The sequence below is a fragment of the Synchiropus splendidus genome, chromosome 1, assembly GCF_027744825.2.
Source record: "Synchiropus splendidus isolate RoL2022-P1 chromosome 1, RoL_Sspl_1.0, whole genome shotgun sequence".
Lineage (NCBI taxonomy): Eukaryota > Metazoa > Chordata > Actinopteri > Syngnathiformes > Callionymidae > Synchiropus > Synchiropus splendidus.
Window position 1 is genome coordinate 62,163,496 of NC_071334.1, and position 26,741 is coordinate 62,190,236.

A 26,741-nucleotide genomic window follows, 5' to 3' on the forward strand; every position below is an offset into this window, starting at 1 on the left:
TATTTGTGTTCATTCAAGTCAGTAGACAATAATGTGTTTAAGACATTTTTATATACTAAGTTGTAAGAAAGGTTTCAAAGATAGGTCATCAAAATCATGAAAGCATAGCATGTTTGAATTCTCTTAGGATGTACGTATTTTGTTGAAACAATAAAAAAAACAGCACCAAAAAGTATAAAACAAACAAGGCTAAGCATGATATTCTGAGAACGCACTATTGAAGGCTTCGATTAGCAGGCTTTTATTTTTTAAAATGCTACGCTGAACTGTGTGGACTCATCGTAAATTGGAATTTGTTAGTGTAATGTTATAAAACAAACAAACAAGACAACACAAAAAAAAATATATTTTGTTATTCACACTGTCACTTGCGATTGCGAAAGTTATCAGTGTGTGTGTGTGTGTGTTGTGGAGAGCTTTCTTTGACAAACGTCAGCGGCGGACACCATTGCAGGGCAATTTCATTCATTTTAATGAAACAAAAAAGAAACAATACTGTGGCGTTGCTCTCCTATAAACAACGCTTTAAATAAAATACATTCTGGTATATTACACCTTTGAGATGTAAAACCTAGATTTAACATACTCAAAAATAGAACGATCAATTCATTGTATGGAAGCAGCTTCTTTCAACTAATGATAAACCAGGACTTTTTTTTTTCTAAATACATTCTACAGAAATATACAACAAATAGTGAATGTCATATGTGCTCACGAACCAAAGAAGCATTTTCAGATAAAACTGACTTTCAACTTAAACAACATTCTCGGTCTGTGTTTTGAGTACAGGAGCAGCAAATGAAACATGAAGTCGTCACATACTGACATGCAGAATGTTTTTAAACAAATTTTTGTCGGTGCCTCTGTTTGTTTTCTGACATTGCTCAACTGTAACAGGAAGAAAGACTTTGACCTGTTCCAGAGGGTGTCCTCCCTCGGAACTCACCGGACTGAATGTGCCGCAGTACTGAGAAAAAAAAACCAGTCATAACAGTTCACCTTTGACCTCTTACCCCAACAAAACCTTCATAAAGAAGAAATATAACATGAAACTACACGATTGACTCCATGTCAGAAGTTTGCGTTTGTCAGATTAATCACAATCCCATCAGCCCAAAACCACAACTTCATTTATGTCATAAGACAAACACTAGATGGACCCACAAACGAAGAACACTGGAACCAAACCATCATGTGTGGTATCTTCACTTCCTAATACCCAAATCTGTGAATGATTGTGATATATAATGAACACTATCTGGACCAAGATTTAAAAGTCTATTTTAAAGTCTAACAGGAATGTGTTTTTGATGCCAATTTTGGAAGTGGCAGAAAAAGTTTTTTGTTTTTTTTAGGGTCCTGAAATTATTTGGATGAAATGTACAAACAACAATGAGGAACAGTAACATACTGTGTACATACATAACGATTATTAATAATAATAATAATAATAATAATAATAATAATAATAACAAGAAGAAGAAGAGGAAGAAGATGAAGATGAGATAAAGCGGCACAATCAATATTTTCTGATCACATTTGTAGGAACTAGTTAGTAACTTGGCAAACAGCAGAGGCACTAACTGGATTTCAAACATACGCGGGAGCATCGGATGAGGACCAGAGACTTATTAAGCTCTCAGTTGAAGAAGGATGGAATGACCTTCACAGGTGGAGGTCAGGAGGGGCTGAAATCCTCTCAGAGTGCAGGAGTATCTTGGAGTCTTGTTCGCAACTGAGGGGACACAAGACTATATTAGTATAAGACATGGCTTTTCTCTGCAGCGTTTCTGGACACAGTCTTAGAGATAAAGTGAGGTCAGCGGAGGTGACCTGGGCATCGAGGCCCCGAGGCCCGGGGTAGACAGCGTAGCATTTGGAGTAAATACATGTTCAAACCTGTCCAAATTATACAAGTAATTGTGAGAGCAATGGCACGTGTGTTCATTTTTTCACCTACAGGAAAAAAAAAAAAAATGGGCTGGAGGCCCTTATACCCTGACAGGCCAGCAAGGTCAGGCTGCTTGCTAGCATACATCTTGTGACATGATAATAATACATACGGTTTGTGACATGAACTGTTGGTTATTTAAAGGCTGCTGGTAAAAAAAAATTGCATGACAACAATTGAAGTTGCAGCTTATAATGTGTATTGCGATGAAAGATGTTTTTTAAAAATATAACAGATCCTAGTGAGGATTTGTTTTGGGATCTGGTATTGTGAGCGAAAAGAACAGCTCCTCTAAGTTTATCACTTACTCATGCAGTTAGATATGATATTGGATATTACTAAGGGATGCCATTTTCAGTGTCTTCGGGATGGATGCATGTTGAACGTGTAGCAGACAAGTGTGAACAGCAGGCGCCACACAGAAGCCGCAGACAGGACTTGGCGTGTTCAGCTGCCCTGTGTGTCAGTTCATGGTTTTGATCAGGCTTTTGAGATGATTTGAACAGAACCCTTTTCCTACAGAGAAATATGTGCCTGCACCTCATAAATGTCATTTATGAAAATCACATTTTAATGTCAGAAACATTTCTCCCTTAAGCTCCTCCCAGCTATTTGAGAGACAGCAGACAAACGTGCTTCATTATTAAGCCTTAGAGAAAAATCCACTTGAAGTCCGTCAGCTGAACAAATGTGCAACACACTGAGCAGTCAGTGAGACTATCCGAGGTAGTTTTCTCTCCGCATAGAGCTGCGGATTAAGTTCAGTCCACGCGGAGCAATACAAACATTCGGAGAACAACATGACGCGCTCACTTAGCTCTATGATCGGTAACATTCTTCATTCATGATAAATAAATACATGTCAGTTCTTGATAAAATCTTCTTACACTACATTCACTAAAAACACTTCACAGACTTATCACATGATAGTGGATGATGTTTCCTTGGATTTGATCCCGGCTGGTCGCTCGTGCCCCCCTCAAATCTGACCGAGGAGGAGTCGAGTAATGTGTAATCTTGAGCTTCCCAGGGTAACGTGTTTGACAGCAAAGTTCCATCAATTCAAGTTTAAAAGAGATTAAAACTTGTCTGCTGGTTCCAGATGTGAAGCCTTTTAAATAAACTAAAAGTCGAGAGATAGAAACAGCGTGGTTCCTGCTTAAAACAGTCAGTTCTTATGTGATGAAGATGCTTTTCCTCGACAGTTTCTACCGCTGAAAAGCTTAGCTCTTAAAATCCTTGGCAAAAATTGCAGTCATCCCAGAGCATGAATGTAGCCTAGTCGCCAACCTCCGCTGTGGTGTGTGTGGGCGAGAGAGAGAGAGAGAGAGAGAGTCAGTTCAGGGCACAGTGGGACAGACTCAGCTTCAGCAGACCATCCATGTGCATCTTGTAAAGCAGTTTAAACTCAGCGGGCAACTGATGAGATTCCTGCCATTTTGTGGTGAACTTTGTGCCCTTCTTGTCATAGTAGTGGTATGGAAGCTCCTTTCCCGTGTTGGGGTCCCAGCCGAAAGGCCAGAAGCCATAGAGGTGGATCTGGTCGCACATTGAGGACGCCAGGGTGTACATGAGGATGCCGGTGCTCAGGCGCTTCGGAGACAGCTGCTTGGTTTTCCAGTAACTGCAAGGGACACAAAGCATTAGGCCCCTTACTCCCACGGTCACTTCAGAGAACACATATTTAAAAAATGAAAGCAATATCCAATCAGTTCAGTTTGTTATAATTGAATGAACAGCGCGAGAGGAGAGTTTCCAAACATACTGTCGCACTTTGAGCCATGAACACAGTGATATAGTTAGACTGTTCTGGAGGCCTAAGAGAGAGAAGGGGGACATGCTGCATGAGGGATGTTAGAGAAGAATGTGCCAGGTAAAAAAGATGAGCACAACTAACTTACCACATTAACTGAATGTGGCGAATGACAGGATGAGTGCGCGCTGGATAATGGTCAAGATAGGTCAAAGTGGAGGAGACCGGGTTGCCATGGTAACGACTGATGGACACACTCATGCGTGTAAACAAAGACACACTTGTACTGGAGTAAACAAACACAGACACATACATGTGGAAACACACTCATGCAAGAGTAAACAAACCCACAGCTGTGCTAGAGAAGACACACACTAGCGCAAGTGTAAACAATACAGATGTGAACAAACAAACTAATGTGTATTTCTGACGTGTCGGTGCATTCTGGGTCAGTTCCGGGTCCGAATTATGGCCCCTGATGGAAGGCGAACATCAGCCCCACCCTCAGTTCAAACACTGCTTGAAGGCTTCAAGATTAACTTGATATTTCTGATTCAACTGGAATCCAGACGGTCCAGGTTTTCCCAGGCCTTCAGCCATGTTTGTTTTTGGTGTTACGGAGGGGTGAATGCTTGTAGCACGCTGGAATCAAAGACAGAGCTCAAACTGACGAAAAAGAAGAAGAAGAAAACAAGCCAGTAATTGGCCTTTTTTCTGTCCTCTGTGTCTGTGTGCAGCGCTCCAGATGAAAAACTCTTCTCAGTGGCCTCAACAAAAGCAGCGCCACAAGCATCGGGGCTCCTGAAAGCAGCCTGAGCTGCTTAACAGGGGTAATGCTGCCAGAGCAGGTAGATTTAATGGGATTGGTGGAGATTATGGTACAGTAAGAGCTGTCCACTGCGCCGCTACAACACTAAGCAGCCGACTTAAATCCTCTCCGCTCACAGTTGAAACTCCACGCCACTAAATACAGGCCTCCTCTTTCATCTGGCTTTAAATCACCAATCTGCCGCTGAGCTATATAATGGAGATGCACAACGGATGAGCGTGTGGCGCTGTCCACAACTAGATTTTCCGGACCTGCAGCAGGTTGCTGGTTCTCCTGCTCCTTTCTTGGAGGCAAGTGATATGTTCAATTACTTGTCGCCCTTGATTCGACCTTGACGTGGAGCTCAAAAGCGTCGCCACACACATATGGAAGATGATGAACGCAACAGAGAGAGTAAAGTGAAATTCCTGCCTTTATGAGTTCAGGTTTGATGCTGTGTAGTGGTTTGGTGACATGTCAAAGAAAGTGGAAGAGTCTGAGGGACATCTACGTTCTACATTCTAGGAAACGGTGGTACTTCTGCAGTCGCATCTTACTCTACACCTTCATAGCTCCATGAAAAAAGCTCCATGCAATATGATGCAAGGGCTCGAGTTCAGCCAGAACCCCGGAATCCCAGGTGAATCATCAGCAGCAGAAGCTAAACTGACCATTGTATTTAGTTACGTGCATCTGCTGCAGACAGCGTGTATGGATTGCCCAAATTTGCTATTTATTCAGTTTATTCAAAAAACCTGTAGTCATCATTCCAAGCACTATTCTAAAATCAGTTCTCTCCACAGGGTGGTCGAACCTTCACTGGGAGACTAGGTGTGGAGCGCTGGGATCTGGGAGAGGCTCAGAGAAGAGCCACAAGCCAGACATCAGACGATGCTCTAGTGAGGTGTTCCAGACATATTGGACAGACCCCGGGATAGCTGGAGAGATGAAGTCGCTTGAGAAATCTGGAAAAGCCTCTGCTATAACGCTGTCACGCAAGATTCCATTTTTGGACAAAAGAATGGCTGTCTCAGCATTTTTTTTTCTTTATCCTAAAAATAAAACAAGATTTTGCCAAGCTAACTCTTACTTGTTGATGTATTGCATGATGTTTCCAGGCCAGGCTAGCTTGACCTTCAGCTGACCTTGGTGCTCCACAAAGAAGTCGACCAGAGTTCTGGTCACGGTGGCCGACGTGTGGAAGAAAAACGCAGGGATCCACAAGATGACTCCGTCCAGCTTCTTCAAACTCAGGAAGAAGTTGTTCCTGTCCTGCACAGTCAGCAGGTTGTTGTAATATTTCTCCAGAATGCTGGGGTTAAAGGTCGTCATGTTGGTGCGTCTCCCCACGTCTCTCTTAAAAATCTCAGTCGGTGCGAAGTTGCAGCGCAGGACAAAGTCAAACTTATCGATCTCCGGGCCACATCGGGACCCAGTGAGGATGCCACTGTTGCCAACGACAGCACAGACGTTGTAGTGCTTGTTGAGGATAGGCGAGGCATCCGGGAGGAGAGAGCGAAAGTTCTCGCCGATGGAAAATACATATTTGTGGCTGGAGTAGTCATAGTGCATCAGCTGCCCGATTCGGACAGAGTCTCGTGTCAGAGTGAAGTTGTGGGGAATGTCAATGTATTTGGAAATCTCCTTCCTGTGAGTGACAGAAAAACAGTCAGTGACAATGCACTATTTAAAAACATACATTTCAGCTCAAATAGGAGTAAACATTTCTTTGCAGCCACATTTCTGTTCTGAAAATGAAGATTGGTTAAAAAAATATTAGCTGATAAAACCTTAAGTATGGAAAGAAACAATTCATAAAAAAACTAAATAAACAAATCCCAACTTTTCATAAAAATTTTGTGTCTAGTCAATAGTCGATGAAGAAATCCATGCTGAATACTTTCTCAAACAAACACATAGTTCCAGTAATACTTTCTTTATTTAATTTGCGACAGTTGCCAAAGAAAAATAGTGGAAACTATTACACGCTTCATTCGCTTCACTTCATTCTTCGTGGTACTTTTTTTCTTTAAACAAGAACACGTGGACGCGACCCAGAACCAAACCAGATTAGATAAAATCACAGTAACAACATCGTCTTCTCACAGAAATGTGGGAGGAAAAAGGTGCCAAAGCATGTATCACATTTTTCCTCCGCTCTACACACATTCAACACGAACTCACACGAGAAAACATCCAAATGACTATTACAAAAGAGCTTAAGCAGGCTCTTCGTACGAGTGTAATTATTTTAATGAAAACAAAATCTATAGCAGGATTAATCCTAGACAGACTAGAAATGATGCTGATCTCTGACAGCAGGAGATCAGCACCGTGTAGCTTGATATGATGTGCGCCATACTTCTGTAACCTCCTACCTCTGCTCCAGAAAAGCAGTGCTGTTGTACTTCCACCTGGAATGGTTCTGCAAGTCCTCACTGAGCGAGCTGGCCAGAGGAGTGAAGGCCGGGTCCAGGTACTTCATGGCCAACTGAGAGCTGAACGGAGGAAAAGGAAAGGACAATGAGCTCCTCTGCTTGGCTGCTGATAGTTTTCAAGGGTGGGGCTGCAAACTTTCAAACCAAAAAACTGCACACAAAAATGAGATGGTCAAATGCGATACAAAACCACTAAATTCTGAGATATTTTTGAGAATAACTTTGGCGCTGATCATGTTCTGAACTAAAAAGTAGAGCACTCACTACGACATATTAACTAGCCACAGACACAGAGATGGCCGTGGGGCATCAGGTGGACTTCGTACGGGAGGATCACAGTTTGTCTTCAGTCAGGCTAAAACTTGGCAGGCAGTAGGGCTAAGCCTGGTTTTCATTTTTGATCATCACGGCTATGCTTCCAGGTGCAGACGAGAGTAGGAGGGTGTTCAGTTCAGTGAGTGCGGCAACTCAACTTCGTGGCAATGATTTATAAGATTAGCTTCATCAGCCTGTCACATTCACTTCTCAGTGTTTAACAGATCCATGCTATCACTTACAGCCAAAAAACAGCTGCCTCACACATGTCAACCAGGACCCATGTGAAGATGGACTTGCTTTAAAGGCCCTCGGGCAGAATGCTCAACCCTAACTTTTCTCTCATGCCGACAGTTTGCCAGCTAAAGTTCTCCCAAATACAGACTTCAAATGGTCCAGATCCCTGTTTTCTTTCTACTGCTGCCTTCTAGTCTTCAGTATATCATAGATTTTATTTTCTTTCCTTTAGCAATGTTAGCATTTCATTTGGAATCATTTTTGACCTTCAACATTTTCTCGCCTTATATTGAACAGCAATGGAAATAGAAAGGACATATAGTGCAAGTATGTGGGCCCAGCAGACTGAAAGGTGATCTCTGTTTAAGATGTGCTTAAGAGAGTTACACAAGTCTTTGGGAAACCCCAGCAGGGTCTTGCTGCAATGGTCAAACCCAATTTTGGAGACACATTCTAGCATTATATTCTCAGTATGTTTCAGCACTGGTAGCGTCACCAGTCCTCCTCCTCTGCCTGTGAGAGACAAGTGCAGTTCAAACAGCAAAGTGGCTTCTGAAAAAAGTTCAAAGAACTAAAAAGGTACCTGTGTGTAAGAGGCTTTAGTTGTCAAGGAGGAGGCTGTAAGTTGCCCTTGAGTCATGAGACCCGTGATCCACACAGACTCAGGAGTTCCTTAATTCATTAATGGAAAGCAAAAACTCTGACTGACTCATTTAGAACATAAATACAAACATAAAAAATAGATATTTGGGGTAAAAATATTTTTCATCAACTGAAGTTGTGATCAAAACAATCCACTCCTCAGGACCATGACTCTTTGAACTCCAGCTGGTTACGTGAAAAGCATGTTTTGAGGAAAACACAAAAAAATATAAAGTGTATTTTTAAACAGAAACTAAGCTAAAAATATCTGTTTGATTCTACTGCATAACTTTTTATAGTCAGTCGGCAGTTATTCTGATTCTTTCACAACTTAATGAATTTCTAAAACTTAGCGAACACCATGGAATGTACTGCAGGAAAAAAGCCATGCTCCACTGATATCCTACTGTCATGCAAAGAGCTGGTCTTCATGAGGATGTTTGACATGCAGATACAGATGGCAGGACGCTGCGGTGTCGACCCCAGGAAAGGTACTGTCTTGCTGAGGAATGTACCCCCAATGAGAGCTGGCAACAGATAAGAGGCTAAAGAAGATGTGTTCACCTCAGGTCAGGCTTGCGGGGCGGCCTCTCGCTGCAGGAGAACACGGGGGAAAAATGCAGGTTTGATCATTTCATTACACATTTTAAATAACTCTGTTTGCTGGCTTGATGAACATTGGCAGAGATCAAGCTGCTCAACCAACTGTCCTCACACAGTTTTGGCAGAGAGAGCTGTTCAATGCCGTGGACTGAACAAACACACGAGCCACTGATGGATAATTCAGGTGTCAAGATATTATACACCAGTGTGATGGAACATCTGAAACATCTTATATTTCACTGTCACCTGAGTGGATGAATGAACTTCTCCTCAACATCGGGCCTCAGCACCCGGGTGGCTGAGAGAGAGCGGCTCTGCAGCAACATCTGTTCGGGAAGGGAGCGCTCCTTCACATCTAACTCACTCTGAACATAACCTTGGCCTGCAGTGACAGCGGCCAAGGAGGAGAATGATTACAGGCAGGCGGAAAATGAATGCAGCTCCTGCGCTGTAAATCAGAGCAAGGACGGCTCACGGCTCTCAGGAGCCTTCATCAGAGCGAGGCTGCTTTAGCATCACACACACGACCTGAGCAAACACGTCCAGCACCTGAGATTTATACTTGAGTTTTTCACAGTCTTGTGCCACAATGACCCCAGTAAAACCTGTTTTACCAACCAGACGGATCTTATTACTTCACCCTCCGTGCCAAGAGAAAGTTTATTAAAACCAAGCGGAGCTGCAGGGATGTGGGCTGCTAACAGAGCAATACTAATACAGCTTTTGTATTAACTAATGAATAGAAAATAGAAAGCGTGTACGGCACAGTGGTACAGTGGTTAGTGCAGCAGCTTCACTATAGTCGGTCACTCGAGGCATCTTTGTGTTGGGAGTGAAGCTGTGTGTGGAGTTTGTCTCTGCTCCCCATGTTTGGCTGTGTTCCCTCGGGTTTCCTCCCACATACAGAGGTAAATCGGTGACTCTAGATTGTCTGTCGTGAGTGTGGTGCGAGGGGACGTCGGTCTATGACCTTGTGATAGGGTGTTCCCCGACTCTCTTCCTGAGTACCTGAGAGCTTTGAACCACCTCCGACCAGAGAATAAGGGCAGAAAACAAAAGCTGTATTTTTAAAATGGCCTTACAAATAAAGTAATACTGCAAAGTAAACTAACTGTAAATAGAAATCCTGGATGGACTTTTAGCGCAACATAGGCAATAAGAAAAAACGTCAGAATAAGTAACACTCCAGAGAGAGTTTATTATCCCTGTATTGCTCATGCAGATCAACATAATTCCATTGCAGTGTATACACGACTCTTCAGCGAGACGAGCCGTGTCATGACATTCACAAGTCGCCATCACACTGTCCATTAGACAACCTGGATTCAGATGCTATTTTCATATGAGCAGAGCTTAACTCGTTCACAGCTGCCAGATGCCTTCTCTTCTTTACGCTGACTCACACTGAAACATTTAGTCTAGCAAGTATGCCATTTTACTAAACTTCAAAGCAGAAATTGACCTCAAACACTCCATGAAGAGAACCATGATCTATATGTCGGAAGAAAGCATCGCAAATTCCACACTTACACGTTAATTTGTTTTCTGCCTGCAAAGCTCTCTTTAATACTCATGTTTCTGGTTCCCATCTTTTCAATTTATGACTGTAGAAATGTTAAAAAGTTGAGCATTTTCAACAAAAACTTGGAGTTTTTGCCCGCATACTTGGATAAAAAAGATGAAAGTGGATTTTTCAACTTCATAACAAGGCAAGAACTGTAAGACGGTGTTAACTGAGATGATCAATTTGCACTGGTCTGCATCTATTACACACTCTTATTTCTGGCCATTTATTATTCAGTCGTTCCCCCAATTGATCTGAACTGTAGAGGCGTCTTTAGTCAGCAGGCTGACGTAGACTGTGGATTCTATTTACAGTCGTTGCATGAGTTTGAGTGTGTTAAAACAAGCACTTCCCAACTTTTTGAGTCACCATGCTTTGCGTCATGGCAGTTTAGTGATTGGCCCTAAAGCCCTAGTTCTTGTCTATCAGATGGTGTTTGAATTATCTTCACATCAGGTCCGCAGCGACAGGAGTGTCAGTAAGGGGTTAAACATGATCTTCAAAGTCATGATTTCAACGTCAACACAAATCTGTATTTGACCTTAAGCCACATAACCTGACATGGCTGGCCTGATACTAGTGCTGAAGCAGTATGCATTTGGGTAATATTCAATATTTTACAAATGCTTTGGTGTCAATTTGATTTACTGTATATCGTGATTCTTTTTTTATAGTGATTTTTTCCATTTATATTGTGATTTATTAATAATTAATAAATGCACATCATGGTTTCCAACAGATGTTTGGTCAGAATGCTGACCATGGTTGTATTTGTGTATTCATAAAGAGTATTATTTACCATTTATAAACATACAAAACAATTGATGCGCAATAACATGGTGTCAAAACTGGTTCTGACAGTAATATTTTGGGGGGTAAATTGTTTCAGCGAGTGAGAGCCTGTGTTATCACTGACCAATGCGCAGCAGCAGGAGAAAAACACTGTGGGAGCTGGATTAAATAACCAATATCCAACTACTTTCCACACAGTTTTACAGCCTAGGCCAACCATCCCTCGCATAGACGTTGTTGTTTCAGTATCTACAATCCTCCAGAGCTATATTAAGCAGCGGTTAGCAGAGTGCGCTAACATGTTAGCACAGGGCTTCCAATTCTCTTGTAACCAGCTTGAGACTCTTGCAAAATAGACTTTTTCAGGTCACACTACCCATTTGCCTCGCCTTTCTAGCTCAGTGACTTAATATGTACATATTTCTTATGAATGCAGTCCATGGTGCACTCACGAAATGGCGCTGTGGCTGCAAGATGCAGGCACCAGGACAACAGCTGATAGATACACTTGTATGTATATGTCTGCCTGGGGCTGCGGGAGGAAACAATTGTACAGAGGAATCCCACAAAAACGGGGCGACCATCCAAACTTCACATAAAAGCCCCCACGTTCACCCAAAACCAACTGCACCCTAAAACACACTCCCTCATTTATGATGGGTATGTAGCGTGACAGTTGTTAGAGAGTGATCCTGAGATTGTTTCAAGGTCGCAGCAGACATGTACTGGCGCAGGATACCTGGCAGCACTGCTGCAGACAAGGAAAGACACTGTGGAATTTAATCCTGTATGGACTGAACACACGTGGCAGCACCAACTCAAGATAAGAGCCAGGCGCGAGGCATGACGGCAGGAAACACAGATGGCTATGTGCTTCACAGCACTGCTGATCGTTCATGATGTGGGATTTCATCAAGCCTGAAGACAGTAATGATGGGTTGAATCTCCAGTAGGATCAGGGAACGATCAGATCCGATCAGGACTCCAAACCTTTTGCAAGTTTAGAACATAAAGGAAGAGACTGAATGGGATGATTCAAATTATTTGCGGATATGGTGACTGAAAAGATGTAAAATCTTACTCATCAGGGTTTGGTCATTTGATCACAACTGGTAAAGTTAGAGTTCCACCTGATCACAGCCAGCCTTCGCTACAGTGTGTCACCAAGCTAGGTGCTAGCTGCCAGTCGCCAGAAGAAGTGGAAAGCACATTTTAATACATATGTTATACAAACCAAATTACCAGTGTATTACACACACTGTCGTGTAACTTCAGTAAGAACAAGTCTGACACTTCATGTTTGCAAACTAACTTTCAAGACCAACGCTGCATCAAGAACTAGCGACATCTAGGCCCTGAAATAGCATTTGAGGTTTCAGAAAACAATTTAACTTCAATGTTTTGAGATCACATAAGCAAAAGATTACACATGCTCAAACCCCGACAATGAAATGTTGCAGCACATGACACAAGTGAATCTGTGTTCCAGACATTGAGAGCTTATAGGTTTCAAATTGTTTACAAAATTGCAATGTTCACGTCCTGTCAGAAGTTGCCACGGCAAGTGAGTCACGCACACCTTGAGCTAAATCTTGTGCATCCTACCAGGATAGACCTATTCACTTCTTCATGTTAGGGTTGTGACAATTCATCCAGCAGATCGATGAATCCATAAACATCACTGCAATCCAACAGCATCGATCTGTGTTCTGCAAGTTGGCCTTCTGAACGACAAATGTAAAAAAGTTTTAAACTGTCTCAGTGAAGTCGGCATGTCTGTGACCTCACGTCACAACATCACTGCTGCCCTCCAGCATGGCAGAAGACAGAGAGGGGAATGATAAAAAACATTGTTGCTGTCCAATGTTACGGAACATTTTGGCGTTTGCAAGAACAGAGAAGTTCTTAACAGGTCACAGATTAAGTGTGTTGGAAGTAAAATAGAAAATAAATAAATGAATTCATCCTATTAAGAGCTACCCTCACTTCCACCTGACGAATTCCCTTCACTACCTGATTTTCATCTGACCTTTATCCATCCAAGTACTCCCCCCATTCTCCTTAGTTCTCTGTTCATCCAAGCACTTCTTTGCCTTCTATTCCTCTGTGTTACTCCACAGAACATCACCACCACCAAGTCTCCTAACTCTTATGCAACCTGAACTGTGAACAGCCTTCCTCCTACCTCGAGTCTATTCCAGAACTCCTCCTGTTGACACCCTACCTGTGGGGCAAGATCAAGGACTACATTCACCATGAGCTCCTCTCACTTCAGGCTCACCACCCTGCCAGACTCACTGTTCATTTCCAAACATTTTTTACACACTCTTCCTTCAAAATTATGCCCAAACCATTTCTCTTCCTGTCTAACCCAAGGTAAAAGATCTTCAGTGCATCTCCAATGTTCCAATGCTTACTTTCTTTAGACTTGGTTTCTTGCTCGCATTATAGACCCCCAGTTCATCTGGAACACTCTACCCCTCCTCAAGAATCAAGTCCCTCATATTTGGGTTATTTATTTTGAATTATATTTTGAAACATGTATCGTTTAGTTGGTGTTTTCATCTTCATCATTATTTGATGTATTTATTTAATGTCCTCATAACAGTGATCATACGTGACTCTGTCCTCCATGTAAACGTTTTTATGCCTTTGGTGAACAGAAGTCCAATTTCTGGTGGTGTTCTGTTGGCAATGCAAGGCAGAAGAGACAACAATGGCATATCTTTACAGAGAGAGTGAGTTACTTTGCTTGTGGTGTGATGGCTTTCTTCATAGGAGCAGGAGATGCGTTTGTCTCCTGTCTTGCCAGGAGCATAACTATAGTGCTTGACGCTCATCCCACACACATCCAGTACCATTCACAGTGCTGAGTCAACGTTGGATTTTCATCTGTGGTTCCTCTGATGCCTCAGATTCAGGTGTGGCAGGCAGCTTATGACCATGCACGCACTGACTAACAGTGGGAACACCTGCACCCGGGAAGGTGAACTATGTGCAGCATTTCAATCAATAAGGCAGTGACATCGGGACAAGTGTAGCTAGCGACACAGGAAATCTACACTGGAATGGACAGTGTGAGGTCACGGAGTTCCAGTCTGGGGGGCAACCGTGCCACAGAGGCCTCCAGTTCAGCTACAACAGCCGAGGACTCAGGAGACGCTGCAGCATCCAGCCTGACACATCCAGCACCAACACTGCTGCAGCCAGCTGCTGGTCTGCTCAACTCACCGAAAGCCAGCGTGGAACATGTACATCCTCGGCCCGCCGTTCACGCCGTATCTCGGGGTGATCATGAGGAAGTCCTTCTTGATGGACACGTAGCTAATGAGTGACAGGATGAGCAGCGCCACGCTGAATATGACGAGCCCCAGCGCGCTGGCGAGCCGCACCATTCTGGACCGGGCGATCACACCGACACCCGGAACCGACGCCGCGTCGGCAGAGGAGCAGACAGCCGCGGGGCACGAAAGAGCCAAACGAGCCCCCGCCGAACGAAGGTGAAGCAACACAATCTGGAGCTCGAGATCATCCCCTGAAGATGACGTCACGAAGTTGACGCGGAAGCAGAGCGTCGGAAGAAAATCCGTGGATGAGAAGCGGAGGGAGGAGGAGGAGGAGGAGGAGGAGGGGCCCCTCGGAGGGCTTCAGTGTAGCGTTGTAGCTGCGCCTCTACGTCACATCGCCTCTCCTTCTCTGGTTTTTATGATCAGATAACCGTTTGAGGTGGAGCTCTGAAGGTGACACCACCGTCTGTGACGCTGCACTCCACTATCTCCTCGGACCAGTGGTCAACGCGCTTCCACCTCATTGTTTCAGGCTTGGAAGAAGTTCTGCAGTGGTCAGTGGTCGAGGATGACTTGCTGATCAACCAGAACTAAACATAAACATGTCACGCTTGATGTTCTCTTTCACTGTATTTGGCGGGTGGGTTGGTCCCTACGGAGCCATGGAAGTGACATGCGTGTGTTTATTTTATTGGATGTGACATGCATGCCTTTATTTTATTTATTTTTTGGCCTGAGATAACAGTTATCTCAAGATAGTGTTTATCTCAAGAAACGATTTCTTCCTGGAACCACTGTCTCCCATGGTTTCGTAACTGTTTGTCAACGTTGTCATTCACTGTCTGCGAGTCAGAATATTGCCGACGGCAAAGTTTGTGCACTTTTAACACTCTGATCAAGTGGCTTCTACTCAAAATAATACCACATGTGGCATGCATGACCTTACTTTTTTTCTCCCGAGATAACAGTTACTTCGAGATAATTTGTATCAAAAAAAAATAAAGTCCTGCATGTCACTTCCAGGTAGGCCACGTATGGTATTATTTTGAGTAGAAGCCACTTGATCAGGGTGTTAAAAGCGCACAGACTTGCAGACAGTGAATGACAATGTTGACAAACAGTTACGAAGCCATAGGAGACATAGTGGTTCCAGGAGGACGTATACAAAATGCTTTGCCAGAGAGGCAGAGACATTTACGATTGTATCTTGAGATAAAAATGATCTCGAGATAACTGTGATCTAGAGATATGCATTGTCACGAGATAAAAATTATCCAGAGATAGTTGTTATCTCGGGCAAAAAAAAAACAAAGTCATGCATGCCACATCCAAAAAAAATAAACACACGCATGTCACGTCCAGGGCTCCGTAGGTCACCACTTTTGGCCTGGCTTAAAAAGTAATTTCAGATTTCAGATTCAGATCTGATCTGATCACAGAAGTCATTATATTAAAAACTGTGATTTCATGAGGAGAACAGATGCAGAGTCTGCTTTTTGTTGTTTGTCCTGATTTAAGTGCTACTGAAACCCAATTATTGAGTTATGACACGACTGTGACAAGGGGTGTAGCCGTGACTTCTGAAGCGCTTCCGGGTCTGCTGAGAACATTCAGCTCTCAACAGGAACACTGCAATAACAGTGTGCGAGGAGATGTGTCAGTGACTGTACTGAATGAGCAACTTATCCAAGAAAACCAGGAGCCTCCAAACCAGTCCTCAACGGCCGCCAGGGTGGTGCAGGTTTTGGTTCCAACCTCTGTAATAAATAGTCCAGAGTCAATCCATTGGAACATTTCCGTACATTATTGTTGTATTTTTTATTTATTTTATTATATTAAGTATAATCTAAATCGATCTTCTTTGGTTATCTGATTCAGATGATCACGGACTATGGAAAAGTTCAGGGAGGACAAAAAGTATAAAAGTATTTAATGGTAATTACATGTAATATGGAAAGGTGGCCTAAAACAAATACAATATATACAACAATCTGTGTCGAGGCTCGTTCCCATTGGTCCTTCAGCGATGGCATCACTCATCTTCGATGATGTCACTCCCTCCTCCAGGGCAGGACCTTTGAATCTCAAGCTTGGCAACATGGCTCACACTAGGAACCTTACAGCAATAAATCTTTCTTGTGAGAACTAATCAACCAAACTGGATTGAGATGAAGCTGGTTGGATAATAACTTAGCAATAGTTTGTTTTCTGTCCTGTTATGTAGCCAAAAGGCCTCTGAATGAATTGCTGTGATTGTTAAGCAGCACCAATGTGAAATTTGGAATTTGTTTCAAGCCCTCCTTTGACAGCAGATCTTCTGTGTGTTCGAAGGGTTCTGGCTCTGACTCTAAGGACCAAAGGAAGACGCCTACTGTCATACGAATGCTCACACTCACACTTGATCTATTAAAGCACATGTGCCAATCTCAAGGCCTGGGGGCCAAATCTAGCCATTTTAGTCATCTGATGCGCTTTAAGTACACTTGTCTTCCATGTAAATTCAATTCAAATTTAAAGTGAAACAAAAACTGCATCATCTACACTGTTGAAACAATGGTGTTTTGGAAATCAGAGCTTATAAATATCAAGAGCTTACTGAAGACAAATAGAAATATTCGGGTAAGGAGAAGCATCATACTAAAATTATCCTCCAGAAGCAAAAAAAACAAAACAATTTAAAATCTGTAAATTCTGATAGAAATATTGCATCAATCATGTTGGATTATATTATGGTTGCGTGCTGTAATCTGGATTAAGGGCAGAAGCTTGTGGCAACAACAAATCATTTCTCATCCATGTCAAACTGTCACGTTGAAACATCGCTAGGTACAGTTATAGCCTTCTGTGTCAAATTCAAATACTCAGCATTTTTTTAGGAGAAAGAAAGAATCTAACCAATTTCTTCCCAATTTTGTCGAAAACCACTTCAACTCAAGTGTCTCCATAAAAACATACAATCTTCACAGTAAACAGACAAATAAACAGCAAAGGTTGTAATAAGAAAGACATCCAACAGATGGCTACTCATGGCTCATGACATTTCAGCTGTGACCTTTCAGATCACACACACATATAATATATATAATAATTCCAGACTTCAGTCTTCATAAATCCTCTCAAACAGACACAGATAACCACACAACACAGCAACTTCATATCTAATCTCTCTGTGAGTTTTTGATGACCAACCGCTGTTTTCAATTTCTGTTGATGAATTATGAATCTTGTGTGTGACAAAGTCATAACTGAGTTAGCCAAACTGGTCGCCATGCATGATTGTTCTCATTCAATGTTTTCACCTTTCTCTGGCCCGCTCTTGTTCTGGAGCTCAGATCTAGTCAGTAGTGGCGCCAGACTGCAGACTCTGCATTCTTGATGCTCTCTTTCTGGAGCGGAAATGACGGTAGTTGCACGCTCATATCAGCATCTTATCAGCTTCTGTTTCAACTTTGCAAATTTTTGTCATTGATTTGGTAAAGCATACACACTAAGTTACATACTTCATCCGATTGAGCGGCGTTGAAGCCGAAATGTCATGTAAAGTCAATTTGTTTATTTAGTTTATTTTTAATTGTGACTGACTATAGTGACTGGGCAACTTGATATTTCTCATCTTGAGTTACCTTTCCAACATTTTATAATATAAAACTTAACCACATCTTAAACACATTTCTGGTCATGACTAGAACATTTAAAAATGATTTTCAACCTGCTGTTCAACTCATTCAGGAGACAAATGTTCAGATTCATTTCTGAGTCAAGCTCCTCCGGAAGAAAGACGTAATAATCCAGTTCCATTTTTAATAAAACTTCAGTTAAATTACTGAGGATTTGTGTCTAAAGTTGAACCCAACTTCTGACCCAGCGCGCCCCAAACGCCCCCATAGAACCATTAATAATAATAATAATAATAGCAGTCATAAGCAGCATCATAAGGTCTAAACCAAGTGTGAAGTGAATTGTTCACGGTGAGTGAATTAAACATGTGGCTTCACTCCACTAGGCACCTCAATACAGGCAGAGGAGACTCATGAATCAGGTAGATCAGATGTTTGTGTGTGTGTGCTCTGATATGAAACCAATCGCACGTGCTCCCACCTCAAGAGAGAGCCAATTAATAATCAATAGTCATTAGATGGGAGAGGAGGAGGCAGGACGACCAAAGACTTAAGCGCCACCTGAGCCAGAGAGCGTGAAATTACTGCGCTCTACAGTAGGAACTCACACACACAAGCACAGCTGATACACACACACACACACACACACAATATTTCAATATTATTTCACATTTATTCACACCCCAGGAGTGGAAAAGGATGATTTTTTTTTTATTTAATTTAATTTAATTTATTTTTTTTAGTTTTATATTAGTTTTATATATATATATATATATATATATATATATATATATATATATATATATATATATATATATATATGTGTGTGTGTGTGTGTGTGTGTGTATGTATTAGTTTTAACCCTCAAACTGAGGTTTGACAAAGTGACGACCGGCCAAAATGTCCTCTCTTTGTTGATAGATAGATAGAAGTACAAGTACACACAAACACACACACACACACACATTTATATATACCATTTCCTGTGCCTGGCTACTACTACTAACTAACTTCATTATGAAGGAGGAATTTGCTAAATGGTAAATAGATTAAAAAAAATAAAAAAACATTATTACCCAGAGGGAACTGAGCTGAGGAGAAGTTCATCAACACAAAACAAAGACGCAGTGTTGTTCATATCAATGGATGTCGTTTCCTTGTTTTAATCTGAAAGAGGCCCTCGGGCCGCATGTTACATTTACTCAATCCACTGCACACTGCAATATCCATTACTCCCAGTCTCCATCCAGACACTCCTCCCTGGACCCAGTCACTCTTTCACATCCTAATCAATCACACGTGTCTTTCTTCCTTCTTTCAATGGTAAATACCTCTACAATACCTGGGAGGGAGACAGCAAGTGTTGCCGGGCAACCAGCTTGGCCAATGAGGGGAGAGAGGAGGTGGGAAGAAAGAAGGAAGGAGTAAGGGAATAAAGAGAGAAATGGATTTAGGGAGGAGGCGGAGGAGTTTGCAGGATGTGTGTTGGTCAATTCATCTCTGTAGCTATGTGATGAAAATGAGCTTACCAACTGTCAGAGTTCCTATAAGACATCACGCTATCGTTCCTCAGGAATGAGCTAAATAAAGGAATTTATTTAAAGTTACTCAAACAACCTGAACATTTTGGAGAATTTAACATTCAGTGTTGACAGGTTAAAATTGTGTTATAGACAAACAGATTTAAGGGCAATATTCCTATTTTCTTCGAGGTAGGAACTCTCCATGTATCTTTATTGCCATGCGCCCGATGTTGAGGCAGAAGTCAGCCTTCCCATGCTGACAGTTTAGGCTTGCAGCTGGATCAAATCTTTCTCCTCTCATGGCGCTCAACATGAAACATGTGGTCTGCTCGCAGTCACTGTGTGTGTTGGTCTCAATGTACAAAAACTGGAAAGGCGCAGGGTCACCACAGACTCAAACAGGGAAATTTCCCACAGTTTCCGAAGGTAGACAAATGACCAGTAATGATACCAACCTAGTTCAGAGAAGCGATCAGAACATCAGTGAGGAGGCATCAATACCCGCCGGTAATAGACCAAGAAAGTTTACCCAAACGCACGATATGTTTGCCACTGCTGACTCTTCACCCTTACATTACCATTCAGTGTCGAAGTCCATCTCTGCTCCTTCACGTTCAGATGATTCATCCTCTCACAGTAGCCTGAGTTGATGTCTTTGCTGGTGACACTTGAAATCTAAAGTGCTCCATGGGACAAGAGGTGGCGACAGCAGTGGCGATGGATGAATGAGAAAAGCTTTTGTGTCAGTCACATCCACCATCGACACATAAAAGTTGATTGTCAGTTATTTGGTAACCTATATTATGAAGTCAGGTTTTCTGGCTCGTGCTCACTTTGAAACTGGTGCAGATCATGTGACCCGAAGTGACATAAATGAATGGAGAAATCTTTGTTGTGTGTATGTTGGTGAATCCCAGCAAACCTTCAGATCACCCTCAAAATCTAGTCACTTGTTCCTTATCCCATTTCTGAAAAAGTCTCTCCAGCGCCTTTATGTTAGTCAAAACAAGACAATCCAAAACACAAACAAAAACACCAAGGTGGCGGTAAATATCCAACTGTCCAAACGTTTACCGCATGTGTCTGGCCCCATAATGAATTCATTCATTCATATAAGGACTAAAGGCTGGAAGAGAGGATTTAGAATTGACCTCACTTTTTATTTTTGAGGCAAAGAGCAATATGTATTTTCTCTTTGTAAAATGTAAGAAAACTCTGATAGCAAGGAAAGACAGAGTCACAGGGTCCTGCTCTACTCTCCATAAACACTGCAGCTCCAAGACATCAGCCGGCAGTTTCACTGATCAGTCTGTCTCTAAACAGTATTGATCCAGCTTATTCGAGTGCCATTGATCTGATGTGTTAGGATGATTTCACCTCGTGAGAACATGACTGTAGAATATGACACGGCTCGCAAATCTTTTGGGTAGTTCCCATTTAATCTTCATCGATCATGTCTTCGCTCTGATAAATGATATTTGATCGTGCATATTGCTTTGAAATTCATTTTTAAAACAGAGACAAATTAATAAAGGTGTTGGTGGAGTACATCTTAATTTTAAGGAGATTTAAATAGCCAGCGGAGAGAGGCTCATCCACGACAGGTCATCTGCTGAAGCACAGAAACACTGGCTTTTGACTATGAATCGACGCCAAAATCCAGATTCATATTTGATCATTACCCACAATCCCTGAGCTCATCGGTTTGGAGTGAATCAAAAGAAGAAAATGAGGACTGTGGGGTTTTTTAAAATGGATATTTGGTGTCATGATCTTGTCCCAGACTGAAACAAACAACAGCTACACATTCAAAATGGTGCTTGAGTGTCCACACCACAGCATCGATTAAAACTTTGGTGTGAGAAAATATCTCTTCAAATGTGTCTTCAAATGTCTGACAAAATAATAGATAGAAAATGCAAAGACTGGCTTATGAAGCTGTCACACACAGGACTTCTACAAGTGTCCACAGCACCGTAACTTATGACAGTTATTTGAGTCCTGATCATTTGAAATTGCTTCTACGTTAGATATATTTCTGTTATCTATTATGTTTCCAGTTCACAGAATAGGAATTCTTCCCTCCACCAAATTATGGCTCAGTAACACGAGGGCCAATGAAACTGAGAGAGAATAACAAGGCACGACAAAGATGCTTCACCCTGTTGAGCCTTTGACGTCGCTTTACATCAGGGGTGGACTGTTGCATTTCTGAGGGGGCCACTCACATTAAATACAGTGACGAATGTGAGGGCTATCAAGGCCATGGAGCATGGTAAAACCATCATATTAAATACAGTTAAAAAATTGATTTCTCAATTATTAGAAAATAGGAAGAAGTGCAATCCTGCCTCGACATTTGCTATTTGATCATATATATTATTTCTTTTTTTTAACGCCTTTTTTTTGAAGATTCTGAATATTAATCATAAATATTGGAAGATTATTTTAGTGGTCAACATCATGGCGACAGAACTATGGGTAAAACACTGACAACATATTATTCAAAAAAGAATAAATATGCCATTTACTAGTGGGAAATGATGAAAAGATGCCTCATAGTCTGACCTCAAATAAGTTAATATTTATCTTGAAACGTTAGTAATGTTTTAATGCAGAAAGAGTTCTGAAGAGAGTACTGACGTCTTGACATGCATTGGTCTGTCACACCAACCTCATGATAATCCTAGTCCAACTATTGGAGCGGCACGGCTGTTTGATGTGACCATCCACTTCCTCATGATAATATTCAAGAGCTGTTGGTTGAGGCTGTGGTCTGGAGGTCGGGCTTCTCATGGAGGATATAATCTCGCATGTGGCTTCATCTGTGTCCGTGCTGAATGACCCTAGGATCGCCACTTATCCTCCATCAAATTTCACCGTAGGTCCTGGACACTTTGGCTGGCTCCACTTTAAAATTTGGCTGAGGATCGGTGAGCTTCAACAAGGCTGGGATCAAGAAGATTTGCATTCGTGAAAGAGGACATGAATCAAGCCACAAAATCATCCTTGAAGAAAGCTTCCTTCTGCTCTGAGATGCAGGAGCTCATGAAAAATTCAATTCCACAACAAGCCCCTTTAACATCATACTTTGGACTGTTTATGCAGTCTGTAGTGGTACACTGCTAGATCTCCACCCGTGGTCACAAAGAAAATAAACCTAATCGTGGCATCGCACTCTTAAATCGGCAAATAAAATTATTCCGCAGGCACTTCTGGAGTTTCCATGTGAGCCGCTGAGCTCAGGTGTATTGGGTATTTTTCCTCTAAGTTGTTCGGCAGTAATAATATGTTCATGTCCAGGTGAATATGTTTCAACTGAGGGACTCCAGGTACACCAAGGGATGTCATTTTAGTGTACTATTACTTCACTTGGGGCACCTTGACGGCAGTGGTGGTGGACGAGGTGATAGCAAGAGTCAGGTGTGGAGTCTGTGCAGCGCAGTGGTGACTGTAGATGAACAAATGCCTCCTGCATGACGTACACGCCTGGGCTCGGAATAAGCCTGGCCAACATAAAGTGGCAGTATGTGGCTGTTTGCTTGAACTAAGGAGGAATTTGGATTTATTTCTAGGATGTTTTCGCTGAACAGCTCATCCATGAATGCGAACTGAGGCTGGGGCATCTTGTCAGGATGCCAGCTGGACGCTTCCCTGGTGAGGTGTCCCGGTCCAGATGGGTAAAGGATCTTTGACTGCTGCCTCCGTGAACTTGGATAATTCAAGAACATGAAAGAAGCATAAATCTCTTCCAGACTGTTTTGAGATATGAACTACTAAATTTGGAATGAACAGCAGCAGCAGCTTTTTACATGCCATATATGGATAATAAATAACAGATAGATTCACAGAAACTATAACCAACACAAGTGTCTTTCTCTTTTGAAAAGAACAGACAGATTGGCTCACGGAACAGTTGTTCTGTTTAATATCTGAAACTGATCCAACTCCCGCCTGGTCAAAGCCCCCAACACGCCGACACCACCACCTTTACATCCCATCATTTATTAATGGTAAGAGGTCTGCATAAAGCATTAGCCGTGTTTGTGATAAACCATTAGTGATGTATTTCATTTCTCTGTAGGAAACTATTGGGATCGTTGGGGGCCGTTAATATCCGTTAATGTTAAGAGGTGGCGGAAGGGGAAGAGGTTCCTCCCTCCAAGGTGATTAGACCCGTCCATTTAGTTAGAGACACACACACACACACAAACACATGCGTAGTACATACATATATATAAGACACACCGCAGATGCACATGCTTGAAAACCGACTTCTTATATCGAACGGAAATATGTGCTTTTTTTATGACAGTACTAGTATTACAGTATTACATATTATAGTATTACAGTAGTTGTAACGCTTAGTTCCACTGTAATTCTGAGAAATATTTAATATACGGCCTCTGGAACATGACCTGAGCCCCTCAACCCTTCAACGTTTGGCTCTTCCCTCCATTGGCATTTGTTTAGTCACCTCTTGTTGTTCATGGTCCGACTCCAGAACAATGTCTTCACTGCATAAAATGTATATCTAAAAACAAGATTAAAAAAAAAACTCATTGTACTTGTCAACATGTGCGTGAAACAAGTCCAATTATCCGTAAATGCAGCAAGGTAGTCATTAAAAAATGTATGTTATGAGTTGACATTACTTACAATGTAACTTCTGACAGCCCAAAAATAAGTATAATACACTAAATTGAAGTATATCATAGCAGAAATTTTTTAGATGATTTTGGTACAGCCGCAAAATATTTTTGATGTACTCGAAACTACAGTGTAATAGTCATAGCAGCATCTCTTAAATGTAACTTTTGTCACGCCTAAACTAAGTATGCATTCCTAAACACGCGCATGAAATCGGCAGAGGCAGGTATTACCTTAAAAGTAACTTTTCACAGCCTCTAAATAAGTGACAGACACTAAAAATAAGTTTAACTAATTCTGAATATTCAGAATGAATTGTAAGAACTCATTATTTTTGCACCGTTGCAGCACAACGTACTTGAAATACCAGCGATAACAGACACTTGGATTAAGCACTTTTAGTTTGTTAGTAAATCTCAAAACAAGATTTATTTTGATGAGACAGTGGCAGAGTTATAAAATATCATATTTTCACAATTATGTACCTCATTTTAAGATTATATATTCTCAACAGAAAAGACGAGGTTATGCTTGATTTAGCATTTAAGTGAAAAGTCGAACCACAAATAAGAAATTCATGCTTAAAACATGATCAATTATGCACTACATCTAAATTTGTCCTCTAGTTTTGAAGCACATAATTTGTAGTACCAGTCTGATACTTAGTCGTGAATGGGGACTCCAATGTTAGCAGGGAACTAAGCAAGTGGCTAAGGAAGTAAGTGGCTGACAAGTCAATGTTGAGTGACTGAGCTCAACATTCCTGCATGTTTTCCTCAGTAACACAAATACAGTCCTTGGCTATGAACAAATGTGGCTCATACAGTATTGTGAAGACCACAAGTTTGTAACGTAATTGATGACATCTGTTGTTGAGGTCTCAGGATTGACCCTGTATTCTATACCTTTTATGTACAGTTTCAAATCATGTACGCCGTATAACAACTTTTATACAGGGAAAATAAATTAGAACAAAAGAAATTCCCACTGACGTTTCACGCCAGACCGATATCGACGCGCCAATTTCGGATCCAAAACGGATCGTCTCATCTCGCTAGTAGCTGACGACGGTCGGCGCATCATACTATCAAAAGTTATCCTCAATATATCGCGCATTTATTTTTCTTGTTGCTTTCGGCTTTGACGATAGGAGTGTTGCGTGCGCATGCGCGTTGCACTGCGGCCCACATCCGTTGTTTTGAATTGTGTTGCAAGAGGAAACATTCAGAGAAAAATCATAGAAGTAAGCATGGAAGAATGGGAATTACCACCTAGTCAAGAGTACAAGGAAGAATTATTTGTTTTAAAACATGCTGCACATTGTAAATGTAATGCAAGAGCTTTTATATATGTCATCTTTGTTATCATTTTCCAGTACATTGTCTGTCCTGCTGTGATGTAAAACGTAATAATAAAATATTACATTTGCGGCGATTGTGTTTGTAAGGTTTCTTTTCAGTTTATAAGGGGAATTGCACCGCTTTATAAGGGGAGTTATTGGCAGAGCTTGACAGGTATGTCAACACTGCTTTCATGACTAGAGTAAAATAGTTGGCGGACATTGACACAACTGCTACCATGACAAAAATTCCGTTCCACCATTTGATGACAGCAAAGATCAAAAGACTCAGACGCCCAAGAAAAACATCACTGTTTCAGCATCTGAGCCCTTTTGTTGCCCTAAGCACTCACACTCAGGGTGTCAACACAACTCTCAGTGATCTGGCCTCTTCTTTCGTCGTCTTACCTTCTGTTTTTTTTCCACCATACAGTCGCTCACTTCGGCCATGAGGAATGACAGCAGTGCCTTTCTGCCCTTACGTGTCATTTCATGTCGCCCCCTATAGCGTTGTCATTTTACCCAACTCCACCTTTGTGACCCTTTCATTACTTGTTTTTGCACTTCATATAGACATAGTTTGTTTTTCTTTTAAAGCGGCCTTTATCAGGACCAGAGCTTCACTGGTCTTTGTCATATGTGCATCGTTGTTAGCCGTAAAACAGTTTTCCTGGCCTTTTTTCACGAAGCGATGTTTGCCTGAATTCTGTTTGTGGTCCAAGCTTTTCTCCAGTTCTGCTCAGCGCCTTTACTTTTGTCTCTTGATTCCTCCTTGTTTCCCTCTGTTGTTTTCCGAGTCGCCCTTCTAATATGGGAGCGACGGCCCTGGTACTGCAGTCCTGAGAACTTATTGCAGGTCACAGAAAAACTGAGTAACATTACTAAACCAAAATGTGAAACAAATGACGCACTTCATGACTTCATCTCATCAGGCTCCCAGATGCTGAATATCAGATGATGTCACTCTCTTTGATTCCTGTTCAATCGGTCAGGAGTCAGTCATGAAACACAGCTGTGTCTTCACCACAATGACCTTCTTTACCCTCCTTCTGTGAGGTCTGCAGACCAGTCCTTCAAATCTGTCCTTTTTTCCTTTTTAAATATTACTGAAGATCCACAACACTTTTTAGAAGGTTCACAGGAGGTCTGTAGACTACATCCTTACATCGCTTTTTAGGACGTGGTTTCCAGAGGTTACATACACACAGAAGTTATGAACCTG

The 26,741-nt window shown here is 41.8% G+C and overlaps 1 protein-coding gene across 3 annotated transcripts; it reads right to left on the bottom strand.

Moving 5' to 3' along the window:
* Positions 1-14,651, bottom strand: st8sia3 (ST8 alpha-N-acetyl-neuraminide alpha-2,8-sialyltransferase 3). Of its 3 annotated transcripts, none has more exons than XM_053853428.1 (5): positions 14,335-14,651; positions 8,709-8,738; positions 6,891-7,010; positions 5,603-6,160; positions 1-3,575 (listed from the first exon to the last, which is right to left on the bottom strand). In XM_053853428.1, the coding sequence occupies exons 1-5, from the start codon at positions 14,496-14,498 to the stop codon at positions 3,287-3,289; spliced, it is 1,161 nt and encodes a 386-aa protein (XP_053709403.1). In that variant the 5' UTR covers positions 14,499-14,651; the 3' UTR covers positions 1-3,286. The 3 variants fall into 3 exon arrangements, with proteins under 3 accessions (XP_053709403.1, XP_053709406.1, XP_053709404.1); XM_053853431.1 differs by lacking the exon at positions 14,335-14,651 and adding an exon at positions 8,552-8,646 and having other exon boundaries at positions 8,709-14,324; XM_053853429.1 differs by lacking the exon at positions 8,709-8,738.
* Positions 14,652-26,741: the final 12,090 nt, after the last annotated feature.

Bases quoted from the DNA above. Each gene is read 5' to 3' on its own strand.
- st8sia3 (XM_053853428.1), bottom strand. From the start codon at position 14,498: ATGGTGCGGCTCGCCAGCGCGCTGGGGCTCGTCATATTCAGCGTGGCG. The intron at 7,011-8,708 runs GTGAACACATCT...TCCTCCGTTCAG, and splicing joins CCCCGCAAGCCTGACCTGAG to CTCTCAGTTGGCCATGAAGT. The intron at 3,576-5,602 runs GTAAGAGTTAGC...TGTCCCTTGCAG, and splicing joins ATCATGCAATACATCAACAA to TTACTGGAAAACCAAGCAGC.